This window comes from Ranitomeya variabilis, chromosome 6, assembly GCF_051348905.1.
Source record: "Ranitomeya variabilis isolate aRanVar5 chromosome 6, aRanVar5.hap1, whole genome shotgun sequence".
Classification (NCBI taxonomy): domain Eukaryota; kingdom Metazoa; phylum Chordata; class Amphibia; order Anura; family Dendrobatidae; genus Ranitomeya; species Ranitomeya variabilis.
In genome coordinates, this window is record NC_135237.1 from 321,139,211 (window position 1) to 321,151,037 (window position 11,827).

The window sequence follows — 11,827 nt, forward strand, 5'->3', positions numbered from 1 at the left end:
GGGCAGGAGGATCAACGGAGGGTACCATAGGCGCCACGTACCTCCGCAACAACGACCTATGGAACACATTATGGATGGCAAAAGAAGCTGGAAGGACAAAACGAAATGAGACAGGGTTGAGAATTTCAGAAATCTTATAAGGACCAATGAAACGAGGCTTAAACTTAGGAGAAGGAACCTTCATAGGAACATAACGAGAAGACACCCAAACCAAATCCCCAACACGAAGTCGGGGACCAACACAACGACGGCGGTTAGCGAAACGTTGAGCCTTCTCCTGGGACAACGTCAGATTGTCCACTACGTGAGTCCAAATTTGCTGCAACCTGTCCACCACAGAATCCACACCAGGACAGTCAGAAGGCTCAACCTGCCCCGAAGAAAAACGAGGATGAAAACCAGAATTGCAAAAAAAAGGCGAAACCAAAGTAGCCGAACTAGCCCGATTATTAAGGGCGAAATCAGCCAATGGCAAGAAGGTCACCCAATCATCCTGATCAGCAGAAACAAAGCATCTCAGATAGGTTTCCAAAGTCTGGTTGGTTCGTTCGGTTTGGCCATTTGTTTGAGGATGGAAAGCCGAAGAAAAAGACAAATCAATGCCCATCTTAGCACAAAAGGACCGCCAAAACCTAGAGACAAACTGGGAACCTCTGTCCGACACAATGTTCTCCGGAATGCCATGCAAACGAACCACATGTTGAAAAAATAATGGCACCAAATCAGAGGAGGAAGGTAATTTAGGCAAGGGTACCAAATGGACCATCTTAGAAAAGCGATCACAAACCACCCAGATGACAGACATCCTTTGAGAGACAGGAAGATCTGAAATAAAATCCATGGAAACATGCGTCCAAGGCCTTTTCGGGACTGGCAAGGGCAAAAGCAACCCACTGGCACGAGAACAGCAGGGCTTAGCCCGAGCACAAGTCCCACGGGATTGCACAAAAGAACGCACATCCCGAGACAAGGAAGGCCACCAAAAGGACCTAGCCACCAAATCTCTGGTCCCAAAAATCCCAGGATGACCAGCCAACACTGAGCAATGAACCTCAGAAATAACTCTGCTAGTCCATCTATCAGGGACAAATAGTTTCTCTGCTGGACAACGGTCAGGTCTATCAGCCTGAAACTCCTGCAGCACCCGCCGCAAATCAGGGGAGATGGCAGACAGAATTACCCCCTCTTTGAGAATACCAGCCGGCTCAGGGACTCCCGGAGAATCAGGCACAAAACTCCTAGAAAGGGCATCCGCCTTCACATTCTTAGAACCTGGAAGGTATGAGACCACAAAATCGAAACGGGAGAAAAACAGCGACCATCGAGCCTGTCTAGGATTCAACCGCCTGGCAGACTCGAGATAAGTCAGATTTTTGTGATCCGTCAAGACCACCACGCGGTGCTTGGCTCCCTCAAGCCAATGTCACCACTCCTCGAATGCCCACTTCATAGCTAGCAGCTCCCGATTGCCAACATCATAATTACGCTCAGCAGGCGAAAACTTTCTAGAAAAGAAGGCACATGGCTTCATCACAGAGCCATCAGAACTTCTTTGAGACAAAACAGCCCCTGCTCCAATCTCAGAAGCATCAACCTCGACCTGAAAAGGGAGCGAAACATCTGGCTGATGCAACACAGGGGCCGAAGAAAAACGACGTTTCAGCTCCTGAAAAGCCTCAACGGCCGCAGAGGACCAATTCACCACATCAGCACCTTTCTTTGTCAAATCAGTCAAAGGTTTAACCACACTAGAAAAATTAGCGATGAAGCGACGGTAAAAATTAGCAAAGCCCAGGAATTTCTGGAGGCTCTTCACAGATGTAGGTTGAGTCCAATCATAAATGGCCTGAACTTTAACAGGGTCCATCTCGATAGTAGAAGGGGAAAAAATGAAGCCCAAAAAGGAAACCTTCTGAACTCCGAAGAGACATTTAGACCCCTTCACAAACAAGGAATTAGCACGAAGGACCTGCAATACCATTCTGACCTGTTTCACATGAGACTCCCAATCATCCGAAAAGACCAAAATATCATCCAAATATACAATCATGAATCTATCCAGATACTTTCGGAAGATGTCATGCATAAAGGACTGAAACGCAGATGGAGCATTTGAAAGCCCGAATGGCATTACCAGGTACTCAAAATGGCCCTCGGGCGTATTAAATGCTGTTTTCCATTCATCGCCCTGTTTAATACGCACAAGGTTATACGCCCCTCGAAGATCTATCTTGGTGAACCAACTAGCCCCCTTAATCCGAGCAAACAAATCAGACAGCAGAGGCAAAGGGTACTGAAATTTGACCGTGATCTTATTGAGAAGGCGGTAATCTATACAGGGTCTCAGAGAACCATCCTTCTTGGCCACAAAAAAGAACCCTGCTCCCAACGGTGATGAAGACGGGTGAATATGCCCTTTCTCCAAGGACTCCTTTATATAACTCCGCATAGCGGCGTGCTCTGGCACAGATAAATTGAAAGTCGGCCCTTAGGAAACTTACTACCAGGAATCAAATTTATAGCACAATCACAATCCCTATGAGGGGGTAGGACACTGGATTTGGGCTCATCAAATACATCCTGGTAATCCGACAGAAACTCAGGGACTTCAGAAGGAGTGGAAGCAGAAATTGACACCAACGGAACATCGCCATGTACCCCTTGACAACCCCAACTAGACACAGACATTGATTTCCAATCCAATACTGGATTATGAACCTGTAGCCAAGGCAAACCCAACACGACCACATCATGCAAATTATGCAACACCAAAAAGCGAATATCTTCCTGATGTGCAGGAGCCATGCACATGGTCAACTGAGTCCAGTACTGAGGTTTATTCTTGGCCAACGGCGTGGCATCAATTCCCCTTAATGGAATAGGATACTGCAAAGGCTCCAAGAAAAAACCACAGCGCCTGGCAAACTCCAAGTCCATCAAATTCAGGGCAGCGCCTGAATCCACAAATGCCATAACCGAGTAGGATGACAAAGAGCAAATCAGAGTAACAGACAAAAGAAATTTAGGCTGTACAGTACCAATGGTGACAGACCTAGCGAACCGCTTAGTGCGCTTAGGACAAACAGAGATAGCATGAGTGGGGTCACCACAGTAAAAACACAGCCTATTCTGATGTCTGTGTTCTTGCCGTTCAGTTCTGGTCAAAGTTCTATCACATTGCATAAGCTCAGGCCTCTGCTCAGAGGACACCGCCAAATGGTGCACAATTTTGCGCTCACGCAAACGCCGATCAATTTGGATGGCCAAGGACATTGATTCATTCAGACCAGCAGGCGTGGGGAATCCCACCATAACATCCTTAAGGGCTTCAGAAAGACCCTTTCTAAAAATTGCTGCCAGGGCACACTCATTCCATTGAGTAAGCACAGACCATTTTCTAAACTTCTGACAATATATCTCTGCTTCATCCTGACCCTGACACAAAGCTAGCAAGATTTTCTCTGCCTGATCCACTGAATTCGGTTCGTCATAAAGCAATCCAAGCGCCAGAAAAAACGCATCTACATTAAGCAATGCAGGATCTCCTGGCGCAAGGGAGAATGCCCAGTCTTGAGGGTCGCCACGCAACAAAGAAATAATAATTTTTACTTGCTGAATGGGGTCACCAGAGGAGCGGGTTTCAAAGCAAGAAACAATTTACAATTATTTTTGAAATTCAGAAACTTAGATCTATCCCCAGAAAACAAATCAGGAATTGGAATTCTAGGCTCTAACATCGGATTCTGAACTACATAATCTTGAATGCTTTGTACTTTTGCAGTGAGATGATCCACACAAGAGGACAGACCCTGAATATCCATATCTACACCTGAGTCCTGAACCACCCAGAGATTAAGGGGAAAAGAGAGACAAAACACACTGCAAAGAAAAAAAATGGGTTCAGAACTTCTCTTATCCCTCTTTTGAGATGCATTAACACTTTCTTGGCCAGCTGTACTGTTATGGACCTGGTGGTTAGGAGCACCCGGAATGACCTGATGAGTAAACTAGTAATCGGAACAAGCTCTGGGAAAGTGGGAACTCTGCTGACCACAAACTCTACTCCTATCACACATACTAGAAATAGCCATGGAGCGTACCTAACTCTCCCTAGACGCCTCTTCACAGCCTAAGAGCTAACTACCCCTAAACATAGAAATAGAAGCCTAACCTTGCCTCAGAGAAATTCCCCAAAGGCAAAGGCAGCCCCCCACATATATTGACTGTGAGTTAAGAGGAAAGTCACAAACACAGGAATGAAACAGGTTTTAGCAAAGGAGGCCAGACTTCACTAAATAGTCAGAGGATAGAAAAGGGAACTATGCGGTCAGCACAAAAGACTACAAAAAACCATGCAGAGTAAGCAAAAAGACTCCCCACACCGACTCACGGTGTGGAGGTGCCACTCTGCACCCCAGAGCTTCCAGCTAGCAAGGGAATATCATGATAGCAAGCTGGACTAGAAATTAGCAGTACTAAGAAATATATTCAGGAAGCAGTAACAACAAATGAACTAGCAAAGACTTAGCTTCTGCTGGAGTAGACAGGTCCTCAGAGAAGTCCAAGAGAGATCTGAACCAATACTGAAACATTGACAGCTGGCATGAAGTAACGATCTAAGTGGAGTTAAATAGGGAAGCCAGCATAGCAATAAACGAGAGCAGCTGACAAAACCAACCTCAGTGACCAGCAGTTCCGCTCAAAGCCACCAGAGGGAGTCCAAGAGCAGAACTAACCAAAGTACCATTCATGACCACAGGAGGGAGTCCGAGAACGGAATTCACAACACAAGCAATCCTACTTCACCAGCCTCATCACCTCACTATCCAACAACTCAAAACCACTTTTTGAAACCTTAAACTCCCTCCTGAAACCTAAAGTACAGGCCCCCATCACCAACCTCAACGTTGAGGATCTGGCCACATATTTCCTCGAAAAAATCAACCACATCCATCAGGATATCTCAGCCCAATCTCCTCACTGCCTGGATCCCCTTCCCTGCCACACCTCAAGCTCACTAGACATCTTTGAGCCTGTTACAGAAGAAGAAGTTTCCAAGCTCCTCGCTTCTGCTCGGCTTACAACCTGCAACAGTGATCCCATTCCATCTCCTGCAGTCTCTCTCACCAGTGGTCACCGCTCACCTGACTAAAATATTTAACCTCACTCTTTCTTCAGGTATCTTTCCCTCCTCATTTAAACATGCAATCATAACCCCTTTACTTAAAAAACCATCCCTGGACCAGAACTGCACTGCTAACTACAGACCTGTCTCTAACCTTTCCTTCATCTCTAAACTCCTGGAACGCTTGGTCCACTCCCATCTAATCTGCTATCTCTCGGAAAACTCTCTTCTCAACCCCTTACAATCTGGTTTCCGCTCTTTACACTCCACTGAAACTGCCCTCACTAAAGTCTCTAATGATCTAATAACAGCTAAATCCAAAGGTGATTGCTCCCTGCTGATTCTCCTGGATCACTCTGCTGCATTTGACACTGTGGATCACCAGCTCCTCCTCACTATGCTCCGCTCTATAGGCCTCAAGGACACAGCCCTCTCCTGGTTCTCCTCCTACCTCTCTGACTGCTCCTTCACTGTAGCTTTTGCTGGCTCCTCTTCCTCTCATCGTCCCCTTACTATCGGAGTTCCGCATGGCTTAGTCCTAGGCCCCCTCCTCTTCTCTCTATACACTGCCCCTATTGGACAAACAATCAGCAGATTTGGGTTCCAGTATCATCTCTATGCTGACGACACCCAATTATACACTTCTTCCCCTGACATCACCCCTACCCTAATTTAAAATACCAAGGATTGTCTGTCTGCTGTCTCTAACAACATGTCCTCCCTCTATCTGAAATTTTTCTCCAAAACGGAACTTCTTGTATTTCTCCCTTCTACTAACCTCACTCTAGCCAACATCAAAATTACCCTGGATGGTTCAACCATAACTCCCAAGCAGCATGCCCGCTGTCTTGGGGTCATATTCAACACCGAACTTTCCTTTACTCCCTATATCTGATCACTCACTCCCTCTTGTCACCTGCATCTTAAAACCATCTCCAGAATCCGACCTTTTCTCACCTTTGAAACTGCTAAGACTCTTACTGTCGCTCTTATTCATTCTCGTCTGGACTACTGCAACTCTCTTCTGATCGGTCTCCCTCTTACCAAACTTTCTCCTCTCCAATCCATCTTGAATGCGGCAGCCAGGGTCATATTTCTGTCCAGCCGCTTTACCGATGCCTCCATCTTGTGCCAGTCATTACACTGGCTACCCATTCGCTACAGGGTCCAGTATAAACTCATCTCTCTCACCCACAAAGCTCTCCACAGTTCTTACACCGCCTTATATCTCCTCTCTCATCTCTATCTATCGCCCTACACGTGCCCTCCATTCTACAAATTACCTAAGACCAACATCCCCCGTAATCCGAACTTCGCACCTCTGTCTCCAAGACTTCTCTCATGCTGCGCCAGCTCTCTGGAATGCACTTCCCCAGGTGATCAGACTGATACCTAGCCCCGACCTATTCAAGCGCGCTTTGAAAACCCATCTTTTCAAACAAGTCTACCACATCAACTACTCAGTAAACTAACTTTGCCCTGTTCCCTCTCTCCAAATATTACTCTGAATCTGCACCCTACTATTCATCTGTGTTCACACCCTCCATGCACATAATAACTGCACTTGATACTTGACTATTGCACTTAAACACACGGGCTGATGACCGGATCATGCAGCTTTATATGAAAATCCCTATTTATTATAATTGCCAGACCTGAAATAACAAACACTTTTCACCTATTGTGTCCCCCCAGTTCCTTGTAGATTGTAAGCTTGCGAGCAGGGACCTCACCCCTTATGTCACTGTTTAAATTGTCTTAACTTGTATTGAATTTATTGTCTGTACATGTCCCCGCTTAATTGTAAAGTGCTGCGGAATATGTTGGCGCTATATAAATAAAAATTATTATTATTATTGTAAAAGGTTATGATATTATTGATTTTCTTTAATCCTTTTATATTCATACCATCTGAAGTTTCATTAAAAGAAAGCTTCATTTGGTAACAAATGTCTCCTGTTATTTTTAGGAGTCAGAAATATCAGTTCCAATGATGAGCCAAACTGAAAGATTTAATTTAGGTGCAATCAAGGAGATTGATGCGCAAGTTATTGAAATACCCTATGGGTCTGGAGAGCAATCTATGTTCATACTTCTCCCAAATGAAGTTGGTGGCCTACAAATGGTGAGATGGCTTATTATAGAAAATAATCTATTTCATGTCCCTATTTCTGGGGGGAGATATGTATTATTACCTACTATTTTATAAAATATGAAAAAAATATTTTTAATATTTATATTTTGAACTACCGTATTTTCCGGCGTATAAGACGACTTTTTAACCCCCGAAAATCTTCTTAAAAGTCGGGGGTCGTCTTATACGCCGGGAATCGACTTGTACGCCGGTGTATATGGTGGGTGGGGAGGGGGAGTGATCCTGATGACGAGGGGGCGTCTCACAGGAAAGTGAGTAATCCCCATTACCTTATCCTAGCGGTGCAGCGTGGGGGTGTCAGTGCTGGGAGCGGCGGCGGCTGCTGTGTTCTGGTGCGGCGGCTCCTCTTCTGTGTGGGGCCTCTGTGCTGTGAGGTGGCGGCGGCAGCGGCGTATCTTTATCCAGTTGGGGCTCCTCCGGCATCTCCTTAGCCCTGGAGGCCCCGCCGCAACTCCATCGGTGCAATGTGGTGGCCTCCGGGAAAATGGCCGCTGCTCAGATTCAGATCTCGTGTCCCGAGATTTCGGGACGAGATCTGAATCTGAGCAGCGGCCATTTTCCCGGAGGCCACCGCATCGCACCTATTGAGCTGCCTCCGGGAAAATGGCCGCTGCATTGCACTCGTGGAGTTGCGGCGGGGCCTCCAGGGCTAAGGAGATGCCGGAGGAGCCCCAACTGGATAAAGATATGCCGCCGCCACCGCCACCGCCACCGCACAGCACAGAGGCCCCGCACAGAAGAGGAGCCGCCGCACCAGAGCACAGCAGCCGCCGCACCAGAGCACAGCAGCCGCCGCCGCCACTCCCAGCACTGAGACCCCCACGCTGCACCGCTACGATAAGGTAATGGGGGATACTCACTTTCCTGTGAGACGCCCCCTCGTCATCAGGATCACTCCCCCCCCCCCCCCCCAAAAGGCACATATTCACCGGCCCTATAAGACGACATAGGGTGTATAAGAAGACCCCCGACTTTTAAGAAGATTTTATATTTTAACTGGTAAAGTTGGGGGGTCGTCTTATACGCCCAGTCGTCTTATACGCCGGAAAATACGGTACTTTTCCTTTAAAAAAAATTTAAAGTGCATGTTTACACATGAATATCAAAATATATCATGACATACATATGAATATTATAAAATATATACTGCAAATCACTATAAAAACACTTCTTATCCTTAGGCAATTGCATCACATACCTTCTTTTTCAGTTATAGTGGTGGTGCTCTCTATTCTTCCATTCATGGTCCTCTTAAAATTATTCATGCCTATCGCAGCCTGATTGCCTGGACAGCCCTGATGTCATGGCAATTGCACAATAAATCTCACACTTACGCACAAGAACAGGGTGCCGCTCATAGAGTGCCCGCTCAGAATGGATACATCACCTAACCACTTACTCACCATGGCTCTGGATCATGCACAGATATGAAATAAAGCTGGACACATACACCCAGATTCAGTTGGAAAGACCGGGATTTACTGGGCAATTGCTGTGATATTGGGACAGTCCAAGGAATCAATCAGGCTGCGATTGGCATGAATAATTTGAAGAGGACCATGAGTTGAAGGATAGAAAGCGCCATTCCTAGGAGAGAAAAAGAAGGTATCACCTAAGGATAAAAAGTGTTTCTTTTACAGAAATAGTGGGTAGTTTTGCATGAGAAGACCATGGTAGTGATGTATATTGCATGACTAACAAGACATCGGGGCCAGTTTAATATCGAAAAAGGACATGACAGGTTCCCTTTAAGAAACTACTTGGAAAATGTTATGCTATTTGGCAAGCAGAAAACACTTTATAGTATTCAAATTACCTAAGGAGCACTATAGTTGGCAAAGAATACTAAAATACGTCGTCCCGAAGTCGACAGAACAAAGTCTACAAAACTGTGAAAATGTCTCTCTTAAAAAATATAAACATAAATAAGATTTGTCACAGGCAATGGAAGTATTCTGCGCTGCAGGATAAATGACAAGCCATGATAGGATATGGAATGTTGGTTTAGGTCAACGCGTTTCTAAAGTACTCTGACTCCTTCTTCAGAACAACCAATTTTATGGTTGTCCTGAACAACAAGTCAGCGTGATTCTGAAACGCATTGACATTCCATATCCTATTGAAGCTAGACATTTATCCAGCAGGGCAGAATACTTCCATTGCCCTAGACAAATCTCATACACAACTCCCTGGAAGCTGCAGCAACTGGAATCTATCCATTTTTAATGGTTGTGTCTTACACAACACAACTATCTATAAATAGTCCTTTACTACTTGAATAAGACTGCAATGGGCTTTTGGATTTTTTTTTTCTTACCGTAAATATATACAAGTTATATATCTGGGCCATAGAATCAAAGGTTTTGAGACTGACACAAATGTTGTTTTTCACTAATTTTGCTTCATTCTTCAAATATTCTTCCAGGCCTCTACAATCCAATCCCTATGCTTCCTAAAAACTGCATGAGGTATAGATATTGGACTGCAGGTGACTGATATAAAGTTATTTTTTTCTGATGAAGCCCCTTTAGATTGTTTGGGACATCTGGAAGAATGATTGGAGAAGAAAATGTGACCACTACCATGAATCTTGTGTCATACCAACAGTAAAGCAACCTGAGAAAATTCATGTATGGGGTTATTTTCATCCTATGGCTCTGTTATAATTTGCCTAAAAACACTGCCATGAATAAAGAATGGTATCTAAACAGCCTCCAAAAGCAACTTCTCCTAATGGTCCAGTAGCAATTTGGTGATGAACAATGTTTTTCCAGCATGATGGAGCACCATGTCACAAAGCAAAAGTGATCACGAAGCGGTTTGGTAAACAAAACATTGAAATTTTGAGTCCATAGTCATGACATTTTCTAGATCTCAGTCACATTGAAAACCTGTGGTCACTCCTCAAAAAAAGGAGGGAAAGCAAAAACTGATTAGACAAGAATGGGTTGTCGTCGGTTAGGATTTGACCCAGAAATTGATATCCAACCACCAGGACGAATTGCGGAAGTATTGAAAAATGAAAGTCTACACTGTAAATATTGAGTCTTTGTATAAAGGTGATGCATTTGTCAGCAAAAATTTTAAAATGTATGACATGTTTATAATTCTATTTCAGTAACTATAGAAACATCTGACTAAAAGATCTAAAAACACTGAAGCAGAAAACTTTGTAAAAATGAAAAATTTGTTGTCTGTTTCAAAACTTTTGGCCATGATTTTACATAAGATACAGAATTTTTAAAATGTCAGAAGCTGACAGTAAACATAAATATAAAATAGGTAATTTCCTTACTCTTATAGTCATAAAAACAATGGCAAAGCAGGATATATTTTAACCTATTGATTTCATTGTTTCCCTAGATAAGGTCAGATGTGACTGAGCTTCTTCTACCTACCATGTGCTCTCACACGTTTAGTTAAATTCTCTCTATTAATACTATTTTAACCCATTTATTTTTGTATTTTTGCCTTAGATTGAAGACCAAATCACAGCTGAATCTTTAATGAAGTGGACAGACGACAAAAATTTGCACCTAACAAGAGTAGACATACAACTACCACGATTCACGATAGAGCTAAGCTATGATTTAGTTCCGTATTTAAAAAATATGGGAATAGTGGATGTCTTCAGTCAACAGAAGGCAAATCTATCTGGCATATCTGACGTAGGCTTATATGTGTCCCAAGTGTTTCATAAATGCTTTATTGAAGTTAATGAAGAAGGCACAAAGGCTGCTGCTGGAACTGGTGCTGTCATTGTCCCAAAGTCTCTACTTCCACCTAGTACATTTAAAGCTGACCACCCATTTTTGTGCTTTATCAAAGATAATCCTACAGGCACGATTCTTTTTCACGTTAAGGTGCACTCTCCATAAAGATACGTATTTAAAATTGTTATATGGAATTAGGAAAACCTGTCTTTCTTCCATAAAGCAGCATTACATCTGTGGCCCTAAGTTATGTCTGGTAGTGTAGCTCTGCTCTATTGATGTAAATGGGGCAGGGCTTTGACACCACATACTTCGGTGAAGTGTTGTGCTGTGTTTTGGAAAAAAGCTACCTTTAAAAAAAAAAAAAAAAAAAAAAAAATTCTGTATTTGATCTTTAATCTTCCTTTTGACTTGTGCATAATGTACGTTATGTTTTAGTTTTACTGTCATTTTATCTGAATGGTTACCATTCTCTATTCAAATATATATTACTAATTGTGGAAATTCACATTGGTGCACACATTTCTTTTAATAAGGGTAAAAAAGTGTATTTTGCATCCAACTACAGTGATCGTGTTTCCTTAATCTATTACATAAACCTCATACAACACATTTACTCACAATATGGATGTGATAGAGATAAAGTGAAGATCTATATATGACTAACCAAATGACGTACAAACACCTTCTATGCCTGCATAAATTCAGCTGCTCCATAATTTGAATCCGCAGGTGTAAAACCGAATGTGAAAACCGCACCAAATCTGCAGGTAATACGCAGGTAAAATGCAGGGACGTTTTACCTGTGGATTCTTCAGATTCTGCAAGGAAAAA

The 11,827-nt window shown here is 43.6% G+C and overlaps 1 protein-coding gene across 3 annotated transcripts in view; it reads left to right on the forward strand.

Annotated features, from left to right (window-relative positions):
- LOC143782378 (serpin B3-like) overlaps nt 1-11,501 on the forward strand; it is a 53,466-nt gene extending 41,965 nt beyond the window's left edge. For all 3 annotated transcript variants that reach the window (XM_077269761.1, XM_077269763.1, XM_077269762.1), the window contains 2 exons: nt 7,095-7,250; nt 10,757-11,501. In XM_077269761.1, coding sequence (XP_077125876.1) covers nt 7,095-7,250; nt 10,757-11,158 — 558 coding nt within the window. In that variant the 3' untranslated portion in view covers nt 11,159-11,501. The remainder of the gene's footprint in view (nt 1-7,094; nt 7,251-10,756) is intronic.
- Nucleotides 11,502-11,827: the final 326 nt, after the last annotated feature.